Below are 27,418 nucleotides of genomic sequence, written 5' to 3' on the forward strand. Positions count from 1 at the left end.
CAGGAATATTTCACAAATGGTTTGTCCCAGATATGTCAATGGAACAACTCAGTGAAGAGGGACAGAACTTCTCTTGTACCTCATCACTGGGTTTCTCCCATTGTGGACTGGTTAAACTTAAAATGGTTGATTAAAAATGCCCACTTAGTGCCCATAGGTAAAAAGAGCAAAAAAAAAAAAAAAAATGTAATGAAGGTTGCTAATCCAATGTCTTACTAGAAAAATAAAGTCACAAACAGTAAAGTAAAAGTTGCTAGAATATTTCATTCTCCACTTTATACAGTACACTCTTGCTAATCTAGTCCTTACTTATCCAGTATACCTCCCAAGGTGATCACTTATGAGCTTCCATTTTAACACATCTTGTTTTCCTGTTTATTCAGGTTTTATTTCTGTGTACAGTATTATTTTATATATCAGTGTGTTCCTATTATATGCTCATCTACCTCCAAAAAGAATCAGTTTTGAAGGGTGACAGGTTATATTATTCATTTCATTTAAGCAGGCTTTAGACCTACACACCCTCAGTAATCTATGACTCATCATTCTGATACTCATGTAAAGAATGACCAGATTAGCAAGAGTCTAGTTCAGTGGTTCTCAAAGTGGCACATGGGTGGTGAGTAAATCTAGAGAGCAAGAAGCAAGTGGGTGGCAGGGAGATGCTGGAGGCACAGTAATGAACAGTGACCACAGGTGAAGATTGGGGTTGATAACAACCTTTCCCTTTCCTCTATTAAAATGGATAAGGAAAAACATTGCATTTAATGGTTTCTAGATGTGCAGAACGATGTATGGCAAGGATATAAAGTGTGATGTTCGTAGAAAAGTTTTCCTAAGAATATTTCCAAGTCTTTCTCACACAAGGGAAAATGGGTTAGGAGGAACTGGATGTCACTTTATGGAACCAAGGGAGCAGTGGCTTGAAAAAGTTTGGGAATCACTGGTCTAGCTTATTAAATTAAAATGATTCTACAATAATTTCTAATGATTACATTTATCAGATCTTTTAAAGTGTGTGTGAAAGAAGCTATAATCACTTACTATTCTAAAAAAATCAAAAGACAATTATCAATCAACTATCATTATCAATTTTATCATTCAACTCATTTGTTATCTTTAAATGTTATTGTATTTATGGCAGTTATATTCTTTGTACAATATCATTATTCAAAAAAAGTTTAATCAAATATTTAAAAATTTTTATAAGAATTTTTTGATCAATATATTATCAATAAAACATATATAAATTATTACTGCATCACATTTTGATAATACACTAACCTCTCATTTGTTTCCAGCAATGCCATCAATTTACACACAAAGCAAGGTTGTCCTCCGAAAGAGGCTGAAAAGATTTGCTTTGCGTTGTATTGATGTCACTGTTGGAAACGAACAAAGGTCAGTGTATTATCAATTTGCACAGCAGTTCCAGCTTAAAGAAATAATAAGTATTACATTTTAAAACAGATATACTTACCTATATGTTCTTTTTCATCAAATTCTTGATGTTTAATCTGAGAAGTAATAGTACTTAAAATTTCATTGAAACTGTTATTTAAAATATCATCCGTTACCGACGATCTTACTACAGATTCAACTGCTTCTTGATTTTCACTATTCTTTCTTGTAACTCTCTGATGAGATGAATGATTTTTTGAATCATTTAATATTAATTTTTTTCTCGCTTTTGAACGTGTTGTCATAGTGTTTAGACCATCATCTCCTGTCCGAAAAATTTCAGGGGTCATCCATTTTGATTCTGCTAAATTATTATTATTATTATTATTATTATTATTATTAGCCATGTGGTCTGATTGATCAAATGGAGAATCTGACATTTTTGAAAACATGAAATTATCCAAACTAGTATTGTGAAATAAGAAAAAATCATCACCATCATCATCAGCATTTCGTCTATCTTCAATCTTTTCTTTTGACTTATGTTTCTCTGCAATATTTTTTATTTTAGAAGTTTTTTTCTGTTTATGTCGAGTAGAATATGTTTTAGGTGGGGAAGAAAATAAACATATATCATCTATGTCAACTTTTTGCATTTCTGGATGACTCATGTTTTCTTGGTTAATTCCAGTTGATATAATTTTAGAATGAAAATCATCTATATTATCATCTTTCTTTAACATGTTTTGGCCAATTTTAGACTTATCTGCTTTGCCAGATAAGTTGTAATTTTTTTTGTGAGAATACTTAAACATTTCTGCTTTAAGATTTTGTGATCGAATTTTGGGATTATGAAAATCTGTTTCATAATCCCCATTTTCCAGATTACTACATAATGAGTCATCTGAATTGTCTAAACTTTCAATATATTCTTCCAAGTAGAGATTAGGGGCTTTTTTCTTTTTTGGTGCTCTACTTACTTTTCTTCCCTCTACTTTTCTTGGTGTTTTGGTAAGATATTTCATAGGCAATTTTACAAATTCATCACTCGATGAATTGCTATCATCATCATCTAAATTTAATTTACTGATCTTCTCAGCAATCGAGGAAACTTCTGAAGATACATTTCCACAAACATTCAATATCTTTTTACTCTCATCTTTTTGTTTAAATAGATATTGAAGGGATATAAAAACTTTTTGTAATGTTAATTCTGAGAATAAATCCGCATAGATTATTTCATGAATTTTAGATGATTTATCTAGTTGAATAAAAGCATTTTTCAGATTATTAAGTGCAGTACTGAATTTATTTTGTGTTGCATTAAGAATTGCTAATTTACATGAAACATGACAAAATAGAGAAATATCTGATTTCATCATTATTTCATTTTTATTTTGTATCATTCCTTTTTTATCTTTCCAAAAAATAAATGGTAAGGTTAATGTAAATACATTTTTTCGTTTTAATAATATAATTTCATAATACTTTAAAATATCAAGAAATATTTTTTCTTTCTTATCAAAAGAATAGTGATTGAGAGATGATTGTAATTCCATTAATTCTAAAAATTGATAATGGAGGGCTATGTATTGGCAACTTTCACAAGAACATGATGTTGGATGATCAAAAAATGATGGAATTATAATTTTTTCTTTTCTCTGTTGTGGTGGTGATGATTGAGGATCTTCAATGTTTAAAAACACACTACGCACTTCTCCTTTCAAAGTTCTTCCAGACTTGTTAAAAATAAATAATTCTTCTTCCTGTTCTTCCTCTACAACATTTTCTTCATTGTGTGAATATATTCCTTCAATGATATTTTCAAATCTAATATTGCTTTTATTAAAATCCAAAATATATTTCAAACCTTTAATCTTTACATTACAATCATCATAATTTTCACATAAAAAGTCCAGCTGTGCCAGCAATATTAAAATACTTATTGCTCTATAGAGAAAGAAAAAAAAACTATTAAATTTAATCATATTTTGAGAAGACAAAGAAATATAGATAAAGAATTAACCTATTTGCCAAAATAATTCCTTGTGCAACTGTAAGGCTTTCTTGTAAGAAACATCGAGCTTCTCTTGGTGCACCAATCATTACATATAATTTTCCCAATAATAAACTTGATTCTATAAAAGTTCTATATAAATATGGCTTATACCATGGAGAATCTAAAATATAAATATAAAATTTGTTTAGAATTAATATTTACAATAAAACTATTCAAATGTAAAATTTACAAATAATTAACTCATAATTTTAATTTGTAAAATTCATACATTGAAAGTATCCGGCAATAATAAATCAAGATAATTAAATTAAAAAATATTCCTAACTACTTTCAACAGAAAAATCACAATTAAAAGTTAGTGTACAATAGACAAAACTATTGAATTACTATGTATGCATGCATACGTGCATACATGCACATATCTGTTTTTTTTTTTAATTTCATTTTATAAAACTAATTGTAATATTTAGTGGCAATTTGATATATTACAATAGTCAAAATTTCTTATATTCAAACAATTAGTTTCTTGTTTTAGCATTTTAGAAAAATTTAATAATACAAATTACTTCTTTACAAAATTTATATACTGGGTGTATCTATATACTTTTAGAACATTTACATGCAGATAACAACTCATATAATTTTTTAAATACTCCAACTTCTTTCTGTAACTTAACAGTCTTGAAGGTATACTATTGATAAGTTTCAAGTGAAAACTGTATTTTATACATCCTAAAATGAATGTATAAAATACAGTTTTTACTATTAAAAAAATGTTTAACTCTTATTTCTCTCTCCAAAGACAAACAAGCTTTTGAATCCAGAATATACCCATCAAAATAATGTCATTAATTCTACACTAATTTAGAAAAATTGTCCTTAGTTTTTCAAAATCAAGATGGAGGTTCTGATTTAAAATTTATCAAATAAATGAATCTATTGTGATAAAAAGATATGATATTAGAACTGTAACAATTAGATCGACTGCAATCTAATTTATAACTAAAAAGAAATCCTTTGGATGCAAGATGAAAAGTTGTATAAATATAATTTGATTTAATGAAGAGTTGTGTTTATAAAATTTTAATTAGTTTTAAAGATGATAATATTTGTAACCAGTATACCTAATAAAGAACATTAAAAGATACAGTGAATAGAAGTTATTCAGAAAGAAAGGGTTTACACCATATTGGCTCAAGTGATGCTATGTAAAAGGTAGAAATACAATGGGATAATAGTTATAAATACAGAAAAAAATTTTACTGTCTATAGTACTGTGCAAATTAATGGAAACAAGTCAAAAAATCAAAAACGAAAAACAATATTTATTTTTACACATTTATTTTTTAGTTTTTGCTTTTTTCCACTAATTTGCACAATATTGCACAACTTAAAATTAGTGGCAGTCACAAGATGTTTTAAATAAAAGAAAAAATGATGTATGATTATGTATGATGTAAAATATTAGATCCAGGGATCCATACTTGATCCCTGGATCTAATATTCAAATTCATAAAGACATTTTTTTTGTCCTCTTTTATGTTTTTACTTTTAAGGTATTTTTATATTTTAAATAGTTTTTCATTCAAGTTTTTCTTTTCGGGTTTATTTTATATGTATCTAAAGATGGCATTGCAAATATTTTGAACAACATTTAATCAAAATAAACTTCTTGATTCTGAGAAACAATAGTTTCTCAAGTGTGATTATTTAAATCATTAGTTAAAATGGGGTTAAATTTATCAAAATGGATTTATTTAAAGTTTGTAACTAAATACATCATTTCAGAATTTTTTCTCAAGATCATGAAAGATATTTATTTTTCATTAATTAATTGTCAAATTGATAAACAAATAATTTTTGAAGAATAAATCCCATACATACAAAAGCTAAAACACTTGCTAACTACTAAATGACTACATATGAAACATGATTAAGATAATCAACAAATTACTGAATGAGAACAAATGTATTTTTTTTTTTTTTTACCCTTTTCTATTAATGGAAAACCAAAAAATTTATTTTAAAAAATTTTGTTTATAAAATATATACTGTTTACTACTATAGATATAATACAGTCGACTCTGCATAAGTCGACACCCGGATAAACTCATCACTCGTTGGTTACGTAGTCAATTTTTTGTGGTCCCGGCCGACTTACATAGCCATTAATGTTATTAACCTTAAGAAACTCGGTTTACTCAACATCATTTAACTTGTCACCACTGGATAAATCAACATACTTTTTCTGTTTCACACTTTTTAGACGTCTGATAAGTCGACTCCCCTCCTGAAAAAATGAGTTCGCAATGTACAATAAGCTGAGTGGTGTGAACTCATTTTCAGGGGGGAGTCGACTTATTAGAATTCTAAAAAGTGTGAAACAGAAAAAGTATGTTGATTTATCCAGTGGTGACGAGTTAAACGATGTTGAGTAAACCGAGTTTTTTTTAAGGTTAATAACATTAATGGCTATGTAAGTCGGCCGGGATCACAAAAAATTGACTTCGTAACCGACGAGTGACGAGTTATCCGGGTGTCGACTTATGCGGAGTCGACTGTATATATATTTTGTTATAAAAAGTACGTAAAAGTTGTTATTCTCCTTTTCTACAAAGATTAAGAATTGGTGGTAACCATTCACTCAGTATTAGAGTCAAAACATGCATCCTGGATTTAGTGTTTAAAGTTAAAAAAACATTATTAGTTTTTTTTGTTGTTCCATTTGTTTAAAATTAAATTCTCAAATGGATCCAATATTGTCAAGAATAATAATATTGGATTAGGGATTTATACAATGGATGACAGTTTATTAACAGAATTTTTAATTTTTTTCTCATATGATCAATATAAAGTACTTAAATATATTCAATGTTCTTATTTTTGTTTTGAACCTTCATTCCAAAATTTTCAGTTGAATTTGCTTTACTATATTCACAACTCCATATATACTGTAAGTACAGTACATTAAATAAATTATACAATGTATCTTATATTTTATAATTTGGAGTTAATATAATTTAAAACAACTTTATTTTAAATAAAAGAAATATATAAATATTTTAATTTAATATTAACAATATTAAAAATTAGAAATATTAATAAAATATTTTCACTCAGTTATAACATACTTTGCCTTTATAGATCAAGTTTTACAGTTTATTCTAGTAATGTGAAAAATATAAATTTTATACACACCTTTATTAATCATTGCTGTGTTAATATCAGCAATTGAAAAATGACTCAGAAGCCCTAAACATAACTTTGTACTTTCTATAGCTAAATTAATTGGTGTATTAGTTTGTATTAGATTAAATGCACATTCATCTTTTTCCAATGTAATTGAAAATACTTTCGGGGAGAGTAAAAAATAAAAACTTGCAAGCTTCTTAGCTTCTGCCATTAAAAGAACATTAGTTTTAGTATGACGTTGTAGAAATGATGATGACAATACTTCACTTAAAATTTGTATTCCAATGGTATACTGAAATTGGAATTTATTCTCTTAGAATTTTAAATTAATGAATAATAAATATTACATATCAATAAACTAAGAATTATTTATACATTATAATTAATTTTTTTCATTTTAAATTTAAATTATTTTAAATTTATTCAAATTTTATTTGATTAAATTTTTAAAATTTCATTAAATACTTTAAGAGCTTGAAATGGTACAATAGAAAAGTAAAATAAAGATTTTAAAATCCAGGTTGAAATATATTCATACAATATTGAAAACAAAATACAAAAACATTTTAAAAATCTTACTGACTGTCCATTCACAATCCAGTAGTGTTAAGTAATTCCAGTATTTTTGAATGGATATTCAGTAAGACTCCAAACATATTTTTTTGTATTTCGTCATCAATATTGTACAAATAGAAAGCAAATTCTAATAAAAATAAAAGACATTTATTTATAATGAATTTAGAATTATTTTTCACTTAAAATCCATTTTTACAATTTGTTAAGCAATTGTTAAATACACTTATTATCTATATGAAGTTTTGTTATTTCTTAAATGCCTTTCTCATTTCAAAAAATATTCTTTGGAAAATATTTAAAAGTACATTAATTATTCTTTATAATTTTAAATAAATTTCAGGGACAACTTACTACATTTATTTAAAAATTATGCCAAACAAATTTTTGTATTTTGTACTAAACCAATGCAATAATATTACATATTATTATAAATTAATTATAATTTGAATATTTATGAAAGGTCTAATAATCAAAATAATAAATTTACATACCTGTTCTGAATGAAAAAAATATTCACTTAAAGCAAGGTTAAACTTTAATTTTATTAAATATGCATAAGAATCAGATGAATTTAGTGGAACAATCTCTTCAGAAAGTGTTTTTCCTTCATTAACAAAATATTTTGCAGCTTCCAGTAAATGATATCTGGATAAAATTATAATAAGCATACTTAGAGAATGTAATTCGGTGATTGGATTATTTAAAAATTTTGCAATGTGCTTTAATAATGTCCATGTTTTTATTTCTTCAACAACCTAAAATTAAAACATTTAAATTAACATGAAAAAATAATAAATTTGTAGGAAATGATGTACAAAATTTTTTTATGATTTCATAATTATATTTCAGCTTAAAATAATATATTATAATAATTATTTTAATAATAAAATGAGAAATTATATTATTTGTCTACTACTGCTTTATCATTAACAAAAATAATATAGAAATTATACAAATTACATTTGGCATTAATTATATATATATGGCATTGTCATTATATAATTAATCACTATTTATAGTATTTATCATATTTTGTCATATTATATTTTATTTGTAATGCAATATATCTGTGTGCACATCAGTAACATACAGTACAGGTATACCTCAGGTCACGTCGTTTCGAGTTAAGGAGTTAAGTCGTTCTCGATTATACGTCGTTTGTCAAAAAAGTGCTATTAAAGTGTTAGAAGCACATAAAATCATGTTACTATACAATAAATAAGAATAAAAGTCTATAAAATCATATTAAAATATGTACAGTACATTTACATGTTAATACTGTACATCATAAATCCTAGAGAATGAAATATGAAAACATCTGTGACTGTGTTGTCGCCTTATTAAGCAGACTTTATTGGTATATTTAACGTAAATTAGTTTATTTTCTACTATTGCAAAATAATTTTAATAACTGTATTTGTTATTTAACCTTACAAAATAATTTTATTTTATAATGTCTTAGAGCAAACCATATTAACAAATAAAGAGTCCGTGATGTACTCTAAACATCGCCAAATTGTAAACATGTACATTTACAAGTATGTATGTACTGTACATGTATTTGTAAATTTAGATAAATTTTAGTTTTTAATATAGTACAGAAAAAAAGTAATTTGTTTGTAAGCTTAAAATAGATTCTTATTAACCATATATTATTAAAAATGCATTAATAAATAAAATACAGAACTGGGAATGGTTATTTGTAGTTTAGCCTAGTGGCAAGTAAATTTGACTTAGTTGTTTTTTGACTTATGTCGCCTCTCCCGGAACCAATTACCAATGTAAAATGAGGTATACCTGTACTGTATATTCAAATGTGTAGGCATATAACTTTTTGTTTAATAATGAGAACACAAATTAATTTCTACATAAATTAAAAAATTTTAATCTACTTATTATTTAAAATTTACATCATTACATCATATTGTTCTGCAATGAGTAAATGTATGATGATGATTCTACATACAAATATAAATTTAATGCATATTTTGATATTTATTTTGTAGATTCATTACAATAAAATTTAACTAAATTTGATTAATTATCTTATGAAGATATGACAAGAAACAATTGTCTGTACTGACATTTTATAATATAAAAGTCTTAATTCTAAAATTATTTTATAATTGTTTTTTAAAATTTTTAATAAATCGATTATAATCAACCTTAAGAACATCCTTCTCTATAATAATTTATAAAAAAATAAAACTAAAATTCTTATTTATCATTGTGACAAGTAGAGCAATTTATTATATATATAAATTCCATTATACTATAAAATTTTTTTGAATTTAATTTTCTTGAATAATGGGCAAGTTCATAGTAATATGCATAATAATACAAGAGAAAGTTAATAAATAAGTTACAAACAAGTATTGCTCTCATTGTACAATGCTAGTGTTTCTAATTTTGATAACAGATGGCACTATATATAAAATTTTTCAACATGCAGCAGGCAATCCAGGTAGCATTAAGCAAGACAAATGTAGACAGCATCAAGTTTTTGAATTCATCCAAAATTATCATATATTTGTTCCTCTAAACCAGTGTTCCGCAACTTTTTTCTACTTGCGGCACACCCACGACTTGACATGTCTCAACATAACACACCAAAATGTTATTCCCCTCAAAAGCGTATGATATGATACTATTAATAGAATTACATAATGCCACTAAACTATTATTAGCGAGGTTGGGGTTGAAGTTTATAATGCGAAAATGTGTACGTTGGACATTCAGCACTGCTTTCCTGTAAGCCTAGTTGTTTGACAATGGTGTTTGGAACGTCGAGCATGATTCCACTGACTATCCAAATGCCATTGTCAAACTTCTAGGCTTACAGAAATGCAGCAGTGAATGTCCAATGTACATGTTTTTGCATTTAAAATTTTGGCCTCAACCACGCTATTATTATTAAACAGACATCAACACCCGTGAGCAAATTTATTTTACATTTAATTTCTTAGAATACATAAAAATGTGTGGCTTGTAATAAAGAATAAACAAACATCATTTTATTTCATCAGTGAAGCGGCAGAGAATGAAATACAAGCATAAGAAACACAGCAACCGTGATAAAAATATATAAATAAAACTTGAAATGAATAGAATATATGAAAGTTCATGTCACATCTTTCACCTTGTGACGGCACACCAGTTGTGGAACACTGCTCCAAACTACTAAATCAACTCAAAAAAAAAAAAAAAAAACAATGTAGAAAAATACTGATCAGGACCATGATTTTTCAATGATTAAAGCAATAAAATAATAGTTCAAGAACTGATTGAGGTAGGAAAAAATAGTATTATTTATATGGGACTAGGAAATCAAATAGGTCAGATAATACATAGGAAAAACAAAGGTAACAAGAACAATGCAATGGGGTTCCACTCTACTGTATAAATAAATACAATTTTGATAATAAATTAATTGAAAAAATTACAATACATAAATATGAAAATCCATTAAAATTTCTTCCAAGACACAATGATGATAAGCACTTGTACATTAATAAAATCTAGTATTCATCATTTAATTGATTGATTGATTTTTTTTATTTTTCTAATTCAATTTATTATTAAAAACAAATTTATGTAGTGATGTTTTCCTTTACTTTTTTAAAATTACTTTAAATATTAAAATTTTAAAAAACAGTTTTTAAGTTTCAGAGTATTTTTCTTACGTAGACATAAAACTGTATGATGTAATTAGCATCTTTCTGACAAATCAGATAATATTTGGAAAATTTGATGTAACATCCATTTTTGACATATTTCCTAAAGCAGGTCTATTGTATTTGATAACATTTAAAAAATATAAATATCCAAAATTTTTATTTTACATGTCTGTAATAACTGTTATTAGTAAACTATTCAAAAAATTAAAGTAACTATTACATGAATCAATTATAAATAACACTACCTTTTCAGTTGTATTATAAATCTCTGCTACACTTCTAACAACATCAAGAATTTCTAGTAATTCTTCTATTGGCAGAGTAGTTTTCCATTCTGATTTTGTGTGAAATATGTCAATCCACAATGATAATGACTTATTTAATGGCTCTAACATTTCTTCTTGAATATAAATATTAGTAAATGAAAATGCAGGATTAATATCACATTTTTCTTCCTTATCTTCCTCATCACCTCTAGGAGTACGAGTTTTGTTCTCTACATCAATAAACAACTTTGAAGAATTCTGAATTTCTTTCTAAATTAAATGTTTAACAAAAATCAAAGCATTTTATAAATAAAAATAAAATTTGTAGAATGATTTATAGCAAATAAAAATTTTATTTATTACCTGTGCTGCTGTTTGTAAATTTTTCATTTGTATCTGATATAACCAAAAATATGCCAGAGATAAGTAAAACTTTAAAGTAGAATTATTAATTTCCTTATTTAACTGATCTTTCAAAATGTTGATTGCTTCTCTGCAGCATTTAATAGCTGATCTAAAAAGATGTGAAAAATTTATAATTGATACATATATAAAATCAAATAATAATACTGATTAATTTTCTATAGAAATAAGTTACATCAGATACAATAATTGTATTAAAATATGCACAAATAATTTAACAGTACAATGTGATTAAATAGATAAAACTGTTGGACAGAATAAAAATATGCATTGCATTAACTTTTACTTAATACTTCCAACCATTTTAATATGCAGTAGAATCTACTAACTATAACCACTAGCTAATACTGATAATAACCAACATTAGGTAGGACCAAACTATAATGTATTATACACTAACAGAAATTTCAGTTTTAATGGCTCTCATATTAAAAAGTAATGTTAAAACAAAACTGTGTAACTTGAAAATTTATTAAGTATAATAATAATAATTATTAACTAATGATAGTTCATTGATGAGTAAATAATTGTTAAAATAATAAACATTTAACATTTAAAGCACTAGTTAAAACTGATTACAATATCCATGGATTGCATTAAAAATATTCTACTGTATATAAAAATTGAAAAAATCCTCTATAATTAGAAGCTAAAGCTTTTGTTTAAGAAATTGCAAAAAATATAATTTCTTAAATAAGTAAATATTTTCTTTAAAAAAAGAAAATAAGTAATTATAAATAACAAAAATGACTGATTCTCAAGACTCTTGTGTTTAGTTTTTGTTATTCTTATTTCTTTATTAAAACATTCACCATGTTGAACATTTTAAAAATATTTTAAAATTGTTATATCATTGGTAATTAGAGAAATACAATTTTATATTATCATGATCAATTTAATTAGTTCTGTGTTGATAAATGACTTCATTTTTATATCGTCAAATTATACAGCACTAATAATTTTCAAGTCAGTTTTTTTAGACTTGTCTGATTTTCATATTCAAACTTAATAGCATGAAAATCAAAAATAAAAAAACATAGTACTACTACCATTCAAATAACAGAACATTTACAGTTTAAAAACAAACATTCTAATCATAAGATGATTCAAATCTAAATCAATATAAAATATATTTAAAATGTTGCTCATACTGTTTGAATCATCTCATAATTAGAATGCTTATAAATTATTTTAAAGTTTTAGTTACTCAACTAGTAGTAATTCTATGTTTCTACATTTTATTTTCAATAGTGTTATTAAGTTTACATATGACAATGAAATATAATAGTCTCAAAAACCATTTTATCAAATAATAAACTAATTCTTTGAAAGTTATTACACCATTGTCTCTTATTGATAATTTAATTAGTTATAATTAAATTATGATGATTATAAATAAAGATCTTTACCTTTCAACAAGAAATGGATAATGATCACCATAAATCCAAATCCAGCGAGCCATTTCTAACAGAGTTCGAGCAGTATCCATCGGTTGTAAACAAATTTCCAATAAACTTTTTATAACAGAATGATGTTCTTCAGCATTATTATGTCTAATTATAAATAAATGTGACAATGCATTTTTTACAATTCAGAATATTTAACAAAGTTTTAAATAAACTTTGATAAACTTAAAAAAATGGAAAAATATTAGTTTTTTTATTATTACCAATATGTTCTAATACGAATGCTAGTCTACAATTAGATTTTTTCTTTTTTAAATAAATTTTTCAGTGACTCTCTTGTGACTTTAAAATCAAAATGTAAAATTAATAGTGATGTGTCCTCTCTCAATTTTGTATCTATGTTTATTGATTTTTGTAACTATACAAATCAAAATAATAATAATTTATTAATAGTAAACAATTCTAAATGATCAATAAGCCAGTTTTAAATAATTATAATTATACCTCTATATAAAATTTCTGTATTTCTTTCTGTTGAAAATGGATTTTTAAAATATTATTATTTTATTTTTCCAAAGATCAAAATAACTGTAAATTATTATTGTGCTAATCTGCTTTATACATATTGATATATATCAGATATAATTACCGTATTTACTCGCTTATAAGACGATCTCGCATATAAGACAAGGTGTGACTTTAAAGATCAAAATAAAGAAAATTAAATTTATTAATACAATTTAATTTTATTTTGTTTAATCACAAATAAAATGTCAAATGCAAGTAAATGCACATATTGTCCTGCAAAAATTACTGGCATTTTAAACTTTGAAGAAAAATCTTGTAAAATCAACATCATAATTTGTTCATGTAAACTTGAACAATTGGGAACCTTTTTTTTTTTTTAAAAAAATAAGCCAGGACGATTAAGTACAAATGAAGAAAAAATATATTTCTCTTTCAGACAATACATTACAAAATGTGTCTTTTTATCCATAAGTCCTTTCTCACGCAGTTGAGGGATAAGACAATTCCACGGCGGAGTCGACCTTTTATTTGAGGCTTCTCGTCCGCCTCACAATGTAAAATAGTCCAATAGGAGGCGGACGAGAAGCCTCAAATAAAAGGTCGACTCCACCGTGGAATTGTCTTATCCCTCAACTGTGTGAGAAAGGACTTATGGATAAAAAGACATATTTTGTAATGTATTGTCTGAAAGAGAAATATATTTTTTCTTCATTTGTAACTGGGAACCTTTTTCGCCAATTCTTAACAGTTGAATCCACTCTCCATTGATTATACTTACGAGTTTCTACGAATTCTGATTTCCAAATAATCATGTTTTCCCGTGGGAATGGATTAAAACTTATATCAAGTTCCCGTGTGATTTTGGAATTTCAAATTGGAATTCAATTCCTATTACTATACATCTTTACTGTTGACAATACACAAGAATGATTGAAACAACCCAGATCAAATACTTTTGCTTTTAAACACCAGAGGGTGAGTGAGCATCTGGTAAAAAATGCAAACACACGGTTCACAAAAATTATTGCAAAAACGCAGAATCCTTTGCTCGCATGTATAGGATGACCTAGGTTTTTGAAGCAATCAAAAATGAATAAAAACCTCATCTTATATGCGAGTAAATATAATATATATTTATAATTGTATAAACTATTAATTTCACAAATATAATTTTTTATGGAAAAAGCATATGATATTTAATTTTAATAATTTTGCTGTTTCTGAAACCAAAACTGCAGAAAACACCACAGCACTATAGCCTAAAAGTTTTATTGGTTGAAAATGTACAAAAGTCCAAATTGGCATACAAAAACAAATTTTGGGATATCAATGTATTACATGTAGAAGAGCAAGTTATCTGAAAGTGCCTCATATGCAACTACTTCCTACTGAAACAGTATCAGTCATACAATTATTGATAAAATAATATAAGAAAGAATGGATATAATGTTTTGAGTTAACAATTTCCTATGTTCTTTCATTACATTTAAATTTTTTAAATTTTCAGAAGTCCGTGTTCTACTACATTATCAACTTATGCTTCTGACTCCAGTGTGGAAGTCCATTTTGATAAAACAAGCATCTCCACTAGGTGGCAACTCTGCTACCTTGAACTGCTTGATATATACAAATCAGCGTTGAATGAAAAGACAATCAACTTTAAGGACAACCACATGTTCCCCAACCCATAGAAATTTTTCGTTTCCTGCCCATAAACCACGGGTTCATACGGAAACTGTCTCCTCCAATCAGTGACTGCCCAGATCACAAATATCTGCACCAATCAACAAACAACAACTTGTTGCATTCAAATTTTTGAACATTGCAGCTCCATTTTCAATTTTTACAGCCTGATGTCGTCCAATGGAATGTGGACAAAAATGTTTGTGTGAATAAAGAACTTTTGCTGGACTTTAGGCTATCAAGCAAATTGAATATAATATATCCAGCATTTAGTTGTCGTCTTTTATATTGAAAAATACATAAATGAAAAAAAAATTAGGTATTTTTTTAAAAAGATATTCCATACTGACAATGAGAATGCCTGAAAAAATATCATTAACAAGAACTACATCATTTAACAAAAACAACTTTTTTTAAACTGAAATGCATGATAAAATAAAATTAGGTGAAAGTACAGTGTTGATGAAAAGGAAATGACTACAGTTCCAAACAAATCATCAAAATTTATTAGTTTAAAATAGAAAAACAAATAGACAGAATTTTATCAGCAGAAAAAAAGGATCACTGCAACACCTAGTTTGTTGTAATGCTGCAGGGCATTATATTCCATCTTTATCACTATTTCTATCATTAAATACAATACAAATCTTTCAGGAGGAACTCCATCAGATACAAATTATTTTGTCGTCTTCCTGAATGGATTCAAAGTCCCATATTTTATCTTATGTACTGTAGTTTAAACTCTTTTTTAAAATATGTAAAACTAAATCATAATTATCCAATATTACTAATTTTAAATGTACATTAAACTCCTATTAGAACATATAACCTAAATATGCAAGAGAAATACTAGCATATTATATACAAATTCTCATAATCTAAAGAACCTACAACCTTTAGATGTCAATTTTATGTTTCCCTTAAGCATCTATTAGTGTGAATCTTTTGTGAATAATACATCTAGATAGAGCTAATCAACAATTCAGGCAGAACTGTAACAATAATGAAAATTAAATGAATATTTAGTAAAGATTATTTATGTATAATAATTCCACAAAATGCAATTAATGGTTTCCAGAAAATTGACATTTGCCCTTTAGATTCACATTTTTCCCATAAAAGTTCGTTCCCAGCAGCCCAATAAACAGAGACTGATTAGAAGCAAATCATAAATTACTAAAATGAAATATAATGTTAAGCCTTGTTTTTCTTCCTACACTTTTATTAGTAATTTAGATAATAAGAATTTGAAAATTTTCTGTCCAGAATTAATAAATATCATAGTCTTCAATACAAGATTTGATTACAAAGATATAGTAAAAACAAAGTGAATAATTGGGAAAAAAATTATACCTGAAGATACCTGAAAAGTGATAGTATCAAATTTTTTAATGCCAAGCAATAAAGCACCACTTTACTGTAATTTTTTAGAAATTAGTTAACTGTCTGATAGTAAAGTTACACAAAATTCTTTATGACAGATTTAGCAAAACAGAGAATACCAGGACACCGTATTGAACATCAAATGGTAGAAGAGTAAACTTAACAGAACTGTACTGTTCTAATTCCATATGCTTTGGACTATAAATTGGCTTTATACTATATATTTTGTAAAAATGTTATAAATTAAACCTTCAGCAAAAATGCTTAATTAGTATTGTTAATTGAAAAATAAGCTACCTATCTTATTAAAATCAAATCTTTACATTACAATCATCATTTTTTTAATTAAAATAACATTATTAAAACAAACCCTATTTTAATTCTTAAAATAAACAAATTTTAACTCATTTTAAAATTATAACTAGCATTTTTTTTATATCAGCTAAAATACCTTTCTGATTTGTAAGCTTTCAGTTCAGCAAATAAAATTTTCAAAAGATTTTCCATTTTGATTTCAATGCCTAATTCATTAATTATTTGTTTCATTGTTCTGGAAATATTTAATAAAACATTATTTATATAAGATTTAGTTATATATCTCAATTATATTATTAATTATTTCATACTTACATTTTTCTAATATAAAGCAAATTTTTCTTAGCTAGTTCTTTTTTAATCTTCATCCAAATATCTATTGCAGAACTTATTTTGCATTCACTTAACAATAAACCTTTTACAATTGTTTTAAGACTCATTTCAAATTGCTTGACTGAATAGTAAGAACGTGCTAATAATTCATATTTTTTCCACAGACTTTCCTAATACATATATATGCAGAATTTTAGTTACTCCATACAAATATTAATTTATAAAAATTTTAGTTATTACTTACAATATCATATCCTATTACACTTAAATGAGCTTAGCTATAAAAAGACAGCCTCAATATATTTTATTTAATTTGAAATTAATGAAAAAAATCAAATCCTGATAAATTTTATAATTAAAATCCACTAGATATTAATCAAAATAAAAAACATTCAAGACAAACAAAACAAATGCTTAATTACATTCCAAATATCATAAATAAAACCAGATTGAATTTTTGTATTTAAATCAGTATATTTTTTATCAATAAAAATTTCAAGAATGGTATATAAAATAAAAAAATAACAAAGATGCAATTTACTGCAATATCTACATTCCCAATTTCATGTTTTCATGCGATAATAACTGTAGAGCTATTTCATATGCTTGTTTCTTATTTTCATAAAATAAAATCAAATAGCAATACTTCTTGTAATCTCATAGAACATGTTGAAAATGTTTGACGACTTAGGTTAGATTGAGAATGTCATTATTGGCAATGAAATTTAAATATACAACTTTGATAGTATAAACCAGGGGTGGGCAAGCAAGAGTTCAGCGGGAGCCGAAATGTAGGTTTTGCAAAATTCATGGGAGCCGCAGTTCTGTACTGTTGTAGCGGATAGTATGGTAAGGCACGCGATTTTATTATATAATATAAATATAATATAAAGCAAATATTGAATTTTTTAATAAACATATTTTCACAAAATTATAAAAATAAAATTGTAAAAATAATAATAAACAGAAATTAACACTTTCAGCAAGAGCCACATGTAACTCAAAACTCTTGGAGCCGCATTTGGCCATGCCTGGTATAAACCAAGAAACAATCAAGTGAGTATCTAGGAAGAGATGAGTCCAGACTAACAAGTCCAACATTAAGGTTTTGTTAGTGAATTTTTTTATATAGAAATTAACTTCATTTAGCTTACCTGCATTAAGTTTTTTTTTTCTGATGATGCAGAATCTGAATAAATCCACCGAGTAAGATATTCACAGCTAAATTTCAAACAATGTATTGCATCATTATGCATATCTTTACCAAAAAGTACAATTCCTAAATTTCCAACTTCAATACCTAAAATATCAACAATTAAAATATTATCATTACAGAAAATAAATGTAATATATTTTGATTATTTTTTATAAATAAAGTATAAAAAAATTATCTTTAATTTAAAAAGTTTTATAAATTATATACAGCAGAACCCATTTAAGATCCTTCATGGGAAATTTGCATTAGAAAAATATTATTATGGCAAAAGCTAAAAAAACATTACAATGGATAGCATCTCAACTAAACTTGTACTGTACGTGTTAATTGTAGAAATTTGCCAAAATGTGAGGATCTTACAATATTACTGAAAATTTTTAATGTTAAAAAGGTTTTTAATATAAAATTAAGAATAACAAGCACTTTAGACAAATACAAAATTGTCTTCTTCAGACAACAAACAAAAGAATTTGAATACATAACAATGTTCTAATAGAACGATTAAGAGCTATGACGTATTAACCATTTTTCTAAGATTACAACGCATCAACATTTTTAAATAGGTATAAAATTCATTTCAGAAGCATGTAAGTTAAACAATTAAAAATTTGTAAAAACTTAAGGAACACACTTCATATAGATCAGTGTTCCGCAACCTTTATCTACTTGCGGCACACCTATGACTCAACACAACACACCAAAATGTTATTTCCCTCAAAAATGTATGATATCTATTAATTGAATTACTTAATGCTACTGACTTATTATTATTAAACAGACATCAACACCCATGAGCAAATTTATTTTATATATAATTTCTTAGAATACATAAAAATGTGTGGCTTGTAATAAAGAATAAACATTCATCATCTTATTTCATCGGTGTTGTGGCAGAGAATGAAATGCAAGCATAAGAAACACAACAACTGTGATAAAAATATATAAATAAAACTTGAAGTTAACAGAATATGTAAAAGTTCACATCACACCTTTCGCCATGTGACGGCACACTGGTTGCGAAACACTGATATAGATCATGCATACAATGTTATAACATTGGATGATAAACAAAAGGCATACACATAACAACATTATCAAACATAGAAAGAAAATATAAATATATAACGTCTAAATTAACTTGTTAAAGATTCGTATAGATTGGTCCAAACTCTTCCAAAATCAATAGATGGTTTGTTACAAGCTTTGTGTGTTGTTATACACAAAGACCCCCATAAGTAAAGAATTCTACAGTCTAAACATGGTTTTAATAGTTTAAGGTCAGTCCATAATGGTAAGTAATTATTTTCTAAGACATTTTTGGCAAGATCAGTAGTAGCTCTGCAATTATTGATATCACTTTGATGTTTTGAAGTCAGTTTGCTAACTTTCTGAAAATGGCCCCTATGTACAAGATTTTTGCTCATGTTTGAGCTTGTAAAGGAATCATGTATACCCGATTTTTCTAATAATGTCCAGCAATCTCTACCATTGCATAACATTCTGCACAGGGGTGGATAAGGTTTAATGGGTAACATTATGCCATGTTTTTAAAGGCACACACTATACATAATGTAACAACACCCAAATATGGAATAGATGGTTGTGCAAATTCTACAATATTGTTTTTTACATTGATGTTCAAAGTCATAGGTGGAAAGAGAAATCTGCAGACAAGATTGTTAACATATTCAAACTTAGTGTATGAATAACTAGCTTTGTATATGGCAGTTGTCACCAGTTGCAGTTCCTTGTGTATAAGTGCTGGTGATGAAGGGTTCAAATACGCTCTGTGGATAAGTGTGGAAATGGAGGCATTTACATATTTTGCTGGTTGAAAAAAGATAGAAGGTATGATATATGGGAGTAAGTCAAACTTATGATAAACCATAAAGTGGAGTTGTGTAGATGTTCTATGTAGCATAAGATCCAAAAAAGCTATATTTCGGTCCTTTTCTTCCTCTATTAAAATGATATGGAAGGATAGGTTTCAGAAAGACAGTTTATAAAAGCTAATAATTCTTCAGTTGTACCTTCCCAAACAATTAAAATATCATCCACATATCTGATATAGAGAAGAGGATAACATATTGTAAGCAGGGAATAGAACACTTTGTATTTTATGATTTGCATAATCAATTCTGCCAAAATTGCTGAAAGTGGTGAACCCGTACATATGCCCTGCTTTTGTAAGAACATCAAAGTGATATCAATAATTGCAGAGCTATTATTGATCTTGCCAAAAATTTCTTAGAAAATAATTACATACTGTTATGGGTCAACCTTAAACTATTAAAATCATGCTTAGACCATAGAATTATTTACTTATGGAAAATTGTGTATAACAACACACAAAGCTTGTAACAAGCCATCTCTTAACTTTGGAGGAGTTTGGACCAATCTATATGAATCTTTAACAAGTTAATTTACATGTTATTGACAAGACTATGTCTCGTCTCTAAAATCACACTGCCAACGGCTGCACACCTTAGAGGTAAGAAGGAGTACATGGCAGGAGTTGCAATTTGGCACAGAGTATTTGGTGCCCAAATCATGCACACATAAAATAAACCAGACTTGTAGGTAGTTAGGGGACTGAGAATTGGGTCAAAAGAAAGTATGAAATGCTGAGACTGTTTCTACAAACAGACATGAGTGTGAGATTTGCACATGCGTTGCTCACACTCTCCGAAACATAGTCTTGTCCCAAAAATGGCTTCGCCATTTTACTTGTATATTTATATTTTCTTTCTGTATTTGGTATTTTTGTTATGTGTATGCCTTTTCTTTATCATCTGATGTTATAACATTGTATGCATGATCTATATGATGCATGTTCCTTATGTTTTTACAAATTCTTAATTGTTTAACTTCTGAAATGTATTTTATACCTATTTAAAAATGTTGATGTGTTGTAATCTTAGAAAAATGCTCTTAATCATTCTATTAGAACATTGTTACGTATTCAAATTCTTTTGTTTGTTGTCTGAAGAAGACAATTTTGTATTTGTCTAAAGTGCTTGTTATTCTTAATTTTATATTAAAAACCTATTTAACCCTAAAACTTTTCAGTAATATTATAAGATATTGGCATACCATAGAGATAAACTCTCATATATTTTGTGAAGACCTTGTGTTTTAATAGTAAAATTGGAACATTGTTTTCTTTGTTTCTGATCAGTTCAGTCACTTGTTACATTGATGCATATTAATGGTTATGTGCTTCCAATAGAGAAGTCAGTCTCACTTATAGAATCACAATTTTGATTTTTATGAAAAACCAAGAGCTTTGAAAGAAAAAAGAAAATCTTTCTTTATTCCAAAATTGTTTTTGATACTATTTAATGGATAATATATTGGGCATATTACTATGAAATTGTTTGCAAAATCCAGATGAGGTCTTCCACATCCTCCCTATAGCCCTAATTTGAGTTAACACAATTGCAAGTTATTCTTAAATTAAAAATGACAATACAAGAAGTTTGTCTTTCAAGTGTAGCTGTGCTATCTTAGTAGATAATGCTTAGGTAATGTTTTGTATGTTTTTATTTAAACAGAAAGTTTTAATTTTTCTATATCTTACCAATATATTCATCTTCACATAAATATTTATCACTTTTCATATCCAAAATGGTAGAAAACTGTTGCATTATCCTTTCTCCTCTTTGGATTAATGTTTTTATAAAATTTGCATCTATGAAAAATATTACAAAATGAAGTTAAAAAAAATTATAAAATATTTCATATAAATTTAATTAAAACTAATTGTAATTTATCATTATGCATTTTGAAAAATGATGTTCTCAAAATACATGGTAACAAATTATATACTAAAAATTCTTTTATTACTTATAACTATAAATAAACTGACATACCTGATGACTTTTGTACTTCTTCTCTAATAGTTTTTATTAACCGTCCCTCTAGTCTAACAATTAAAATAACAAGTTGATTGTTATTTTCAGACTGAATAAGACTTTTTGTGCTTGTACATACATTTGTGATACAGTCAAGAAAAGAATCTAAACTAAACAGTTGTTTGGAATTAAAATTTTTCTTTTCTCTTTCAAACATGTTAAATATTTCTAATAAATAATAACAAGACACTGATACATATGAATCAATAATTGATACCAGAAAATCCTTATTCATTAGTTTGTTTGAAGATTTCATAAAATCTTCAGCAATGTCTTTATAGACTTCAGAATTATTTTGATCAAGTAGAATATTTAGAGCACATTTGGTTAAATCGGTTCCAGACTGAATGATATTCATAATATCGGTATCACCTATTTTCTTTGTTAATTCAACAATATCATCAAGCCATATCAAGATATCAACAGAGAGATTCTTCAATATTATATATTTAATAAGACTTTTGTTCCAATCCTTAAACATTTTTAAAACAGAAAAAATTGTTGTTTCCTTTTGTTCATTTGAGATAGATTGCTGAAAAGTTCTATTTGTAACTAAAGAATTCCATATAGATGTACAGAATGCTGTCAATTCTTTATTGTTGATAATGCCATTTGAATTTGTTATATACCATATAATTGCTTTACTGCTTTGTTCACATATACTGTTAAGTTCAGAATATTTAAAACAAAGAAATTCAAATGCTACTCTTCTCAACCTAAGACTCAGTATATGTTTCAAAGAATCATGTTCACGACAATTTTTAACTTCAATTGCATGGTTCCAAAAATTTTTATATACATGATGTACAATAGTGTCTGTCTCAGTATTATTAATACCATCTTGTAAAATTTGTAAAATGACTTTTTTTAAATAAACAGATAAATAAATTGCTTCTTTGTAATGTTTCTGGAAAAAAAGTAAAATACTTAATATTTCTTTAATTAAAAATACAATACATAAATTTAGAAAACTTTAGGAATAAGTCAATAAAAAACTTATTTAACTTACCAATCTCAGTAAGTTGATTAGTATATGGTAAAAAGAACGTCCTACTTGAAGCAAATTACTGAAACGGCAGTAATTTTGTTGGCAACATTGTTGAATGCTAATAAAAATTTCTCTCACATCACTGTCATCACTTTGTTTCTTATGGAGAAAAATGCTACACGCTTGAAGCAAACATTCCACAAAATTTTGAAATTTGGCTTTTTGAGCATTGTTAAGTTTTTGTTCGTGTGAAAAATGAGATAAATATTCCTGTTTTAAAAAATTAATAAAACTATAAATCTTAAAAGTTTCTTAATAAAAATACTAAATAGCAATTGAAAGTAAAATAAATTTTAAAAGTTCTAAAAATCCATAAAGTAATACATAACTAATTAAATATTTTGATATTTATATATTGTATATAAAATAGAATTTATCTGTCTGAATATCTTTTTCCTATACACTTCTAAATCCTTTGACTGATCTGGACCAAATTTTTCAGACTTACTCTCCAGGATCCTGCAGAAAATATAGCTACCATAAAACTTAGACAATCCCTTGATTTCATACCCTTGACATCTTGTGATAAGTTAAGTTTAATATATTATATAAGCATTGTGTAATAATTAATGAAGGCACCACAAGGCCATAAATCATAGTCTTAGTAAGGATTTCAAAAAGTATAGTGTCTTATACAAACCCTGCCAAAATAATGCTATTGATCTGAGTTGGCTTAAAATATTAAAACCATAATATAAGTTAGGTTTTTAATGTTTGTCTTTATTAATTTTCATCTAAGAAATGCCAGGCATATCTGCTGGTAATAACATATTTAGAAATATCTAACTTTGCAAAACATTCAACATTGAATGTTTTACAAATTTTATACATATGTATGAGCCTGCCAGTTTAAGGGTGCAAATTTTAATAATTTTAGAAACTTTTAGATTGGTAAATCTTTTTTTTCTTCAAAAAGCTCATGTAAACATCTGTCACGATCAGAAGAGAAAAAAAGCCATCGCATAGCATCGGATAGGATGACAACTGAACTGCCAACAACAAAGTGTGAAAATTGACACGTTGTGAAACAATGGTAGTCCATTACAAAACAACTCTCCAAAGAATGCAAGTCATCGCACACCTGCAGAAGTAACCTTTGGGATTGTAAACAACAGATGATCCATTTACCACGAAAATCATATAAAAGATGGAGACACCGGAAGCTCGAGGCAATTGGCCCAGGAAGTTGTACTTGTGCTAGTGCCCATGTTGGTCTCCCATCTCCTGATCCTGTCCAAGAAGACAATGAAGAAAGACATTAGGACATTCACATCTTTCATACAGTGAACGATCGTCACATACGATTCTTCATTAAAACGAGGTATTTTGGCCAGAAACTGTAAACTCTCTCTCTGTGAGAAAGGAATTAGACACACAGCATAGAAATCAGATTAGTCGCCATTCTTGTTTGTAGATAATTTGCATGTTAACCGCATTTAACTTATTTAGCCTTGTATAATCTGTATGTATTTAGACTTAGATGTTCAATAAATTCTTTGGTTATTTGTTAAACCCAGTCTATTATTTGGAAATGGACACCTATCGACGTACTTGCACACTCCCCACTCGAAATAGCCCTCCTGCTCATCTAAATTGTTAAAATTGCAAGTTAGGACGCGAAATAGAACTATCCTAACTGGTGTTAGTCCTGACGTTGGCTGGATCTTGCAATCCCACCAACAATTTATCCTCCAAGCCATCCAACGACCCCGAGGTTGGGTTCCAACAACAACCCATGCAAAGTAAGTGATTTCTAGGGACATATGCTAGTGGTTCCTGCTTGCCTCATGTATGTATAAAATTGAAAAAATTATTGGCTAATGGGTAATAAGGATATTCTATATATATATATATAATTATATGAGACTCCAGGCTTAACAAAAAGATTTTTTGGTGAAAATTTAACTTGATGAATTTGATTTAATAAATTTAAAACTTGTTATAAAATTTTTCCACAATTGTTAAAATTGTGAAGGATATGATTTTTTTCTCTGTGGAATCACTTCTCTTTCAAGATGATATATCGAATGTGTCACCAGGAACTTGGCGACGAGAAATTGTTATTGGACATAGGCGCTGCAACATTGCCAAAAAAGGGCAAGGGAGAAAAGAGGGAGGACCCCCAATAAAAGGCAATGACTGATGATGACAACAGTTTGTCCGGTAAGAGAAGTTTGTCTGCAGAAAAGGAGACAGCCATTCATCTGAGAATCCGTCATCATCAAAGTTTGCCCTAGTTAGAGTTGGATATCTACGATCGGTTACCTTAGTGACCTTCCTCCATCAAATTGTACTTCTTAAAAATGGACTCCATCAATCCCTTCGATTCGTCTCAGATCCCTTACCAGGTATCTATGAACCTTATATGTAAACTCTCTCTCTCTCTCCAGACTAGAACTCGCAAGGAATCTTTAAAGTTTAAATATAAAATATTAACTTTATTTGTATAACTAGTTTAATAAATGGAGAATTGTTATTGTTAGAATTGTGTTTGGTGCACTTCCTCAATCCATGCCATCTCAGGTTGGATCCAGGCACTACAAACATGCTTGCTTGCACTAAAAAACAAAATTTGTGGCCACTTAGGTTTCTTTGTCTACCTAAAAGAAACAGTGGTGCTGGCCAGTCCTGACAAACTAGTCATCACAAACGCTGTGTCGACCCTTCGGTCCCATGGTGCTGAAGAATAGGGGGAGCTTTGCGCATTGTCACAATTAAATGTTTTATTTAAAATAAAATATTTTAGAAAAATAAATAAACTATCATAAGATATATTTTTTATGTATATAATCACTTTACATATCCATTCACACCCATTAGCCATCAACTACTACTAATCCTATCTCTGAAAGACAATACACTAGGTAGGGTCAATTTTACACTCTGGAAATATGAAGAAAAGAAGTTAATCTAGAAATTCTAAGTATGTTTTCAAATAAAATAATGCAATATCTATTTTCTTTATCAAAGGAAAATAATGTATAAATGTAACTCCAAACTAATTAAGACATAAAAAATGAAAAATTTCACCATTAAAAGAAATAAGCACATTTCATGACAAACATATAAATGTGAAACACAAACAGTGCTACAATGTAACATATATTTTTGCATTTCATCAAGTGATTTAATAACACATTTGGTATGTACAAATATATCAAAGTTAAGATTATAAACTGTTGGATTTTTGGTTTTTTGAGTATATTTAATATGTATATATACTTCAATTGTAGTAATAGTATGATGATTATGTTTTAATATAAAAATTAAAAGAAAATTTTTACATAATCATCATATTATCTAAATGTTGTATTGATATACTGGTATACAGATTCCATAACTTAAATAGCATAAAATGTCAAATTAACTAAATTCACTGCTTTACTTAAGCAAAAACATTTCAAAAGATTTTACTGATCATAAACAGAATCAACAAAATCTTTAACTTCCAGTAATGAAAATTTTAATGTCAAATTGACTTTAAAATTTTCATTACTGGAAGTTAAAGGTTTAGTTGACTGTGTTTAATATTTATTTCCAGTCATTGAGTAGTAGTATTTTTTGTTTGCTGATCACTTTCAAAAAGATACAAATTCTGAATGTCTTTAAGCTTAAATATTGAAACAAGAAATTGTTAAATTTTGATGTTAAACAAGAGTATAAATAACAACAAACATAAAATAGTATTAAAATAAGTTATAAAGTAAAAAACTTTTAAAGCATTTTTCTTTAAATAAAGGAAAATCTGGCTATTTTGGCAGTTTTAAATAATTCGAATTAATTCACCATAATCTGGTTAGAACTGAAAACTGAATGCAGAGTTTGAAAACATTATTGTCAAAAATAAAGACACAGTTCCTATATTCAAAATTATTTTTTGAATTTATAGAATTGTAATTTATATTTGCAGTTTTCAATATTACCTTTATATCTGTAGATAAAGAATATATCTTTGCTTGCTTGATACGACTTAATATTTTGTCTTCCATGATTTTATTAGTTATGTAAGCATTTTTCTGAAAATAAAAATTTAAGTA

The 27,418-nt window shown here is 27.1% G+C and overlaps 1 protein-coding gene across 1 annotated transcript in view; it reads right to left on the reverse strand.

The window, feature by feature from the left end:
- The window catches only part of Sse (separase), a 45,110-nt gene that overhangs the window by 10,785 nt on the left and 6,907 nt on the right, over positions 1 to 27,418 (reverse strand). Inside the window, exons 2-15 of the mRNA XM_067276563.1 lie at positions 27,305 to 27,397; positions 23,343 to 23,591; positions 22,292 to 23,240; positions 22,000 to 22,110; positions 18,358 to 18,503; positions 17,186 to 17,373; positions 17,007 to 17,105; positions 12,965 to 13,108; positions 11,496 to 11,646; positions 11,112 to 11,402; positions 7,681 to 7,944; positions 6,620 to 6,905; positions 3,428 to 3,581; positions 1,481 to 3,351 (exon numbers count right to left, since the gene is read on the reverse strand). Of these exons, the coding sequence (XP_067132664.1) occupies positions 1,481 to 3,351; positions 3,428 to 3,581; positions 6,620 to 6,905; positions 7,681 to 7,944; positions 11,112 to 11,402; positions 11,496 to 11,646; positions 12,965 to 13,108; positions 17,007 to 17,105; positions 17,186 to 17,373; positions 18,358 to 18,503; positions 22,000 to 22,110; positions 22,292 to 23,240; positions 23,343 to 23,591; positions 27,305 to 27,370 (4,969 nt within the window). The 5' untranslated portion in view covers positions 27,371 to 27,397. The remainder of the gene's footprint in view (positions 1 to 1,480; positions 3,352 to 3,427; positions 3,582 to 6,619; positions 6,906 to 7,680; positions 7,945 to 11,111; positions 11,403 to 11,495; positions 11,647 to 12,964; positions 13,109 to 17,006; positions 17,106 to 17,185; positions 17,374 to 18,357; positions 18,504 to 21,999; positions 22,111 to 22,291; positions 23,241 to 23,342; positions 23,592 to 27,304; positions 27,398 to 27,418) is intronic.

This window comes from Centruroides vittatus, unplaced genomic scaffold (assembly GCF_030686945.1).
Source record: "Centruroides vittatus isolate TY-2023 unplaced genomic scaffold, ASM3068694v2 contig_7, whole genome shotgun sequence".
Lineage (NCBI taxonomy): Eukaryota > Metazoa > Arthropoda > Arachnida > Scorpiones > Buthidae > Centruroides > Centruroides vittatus.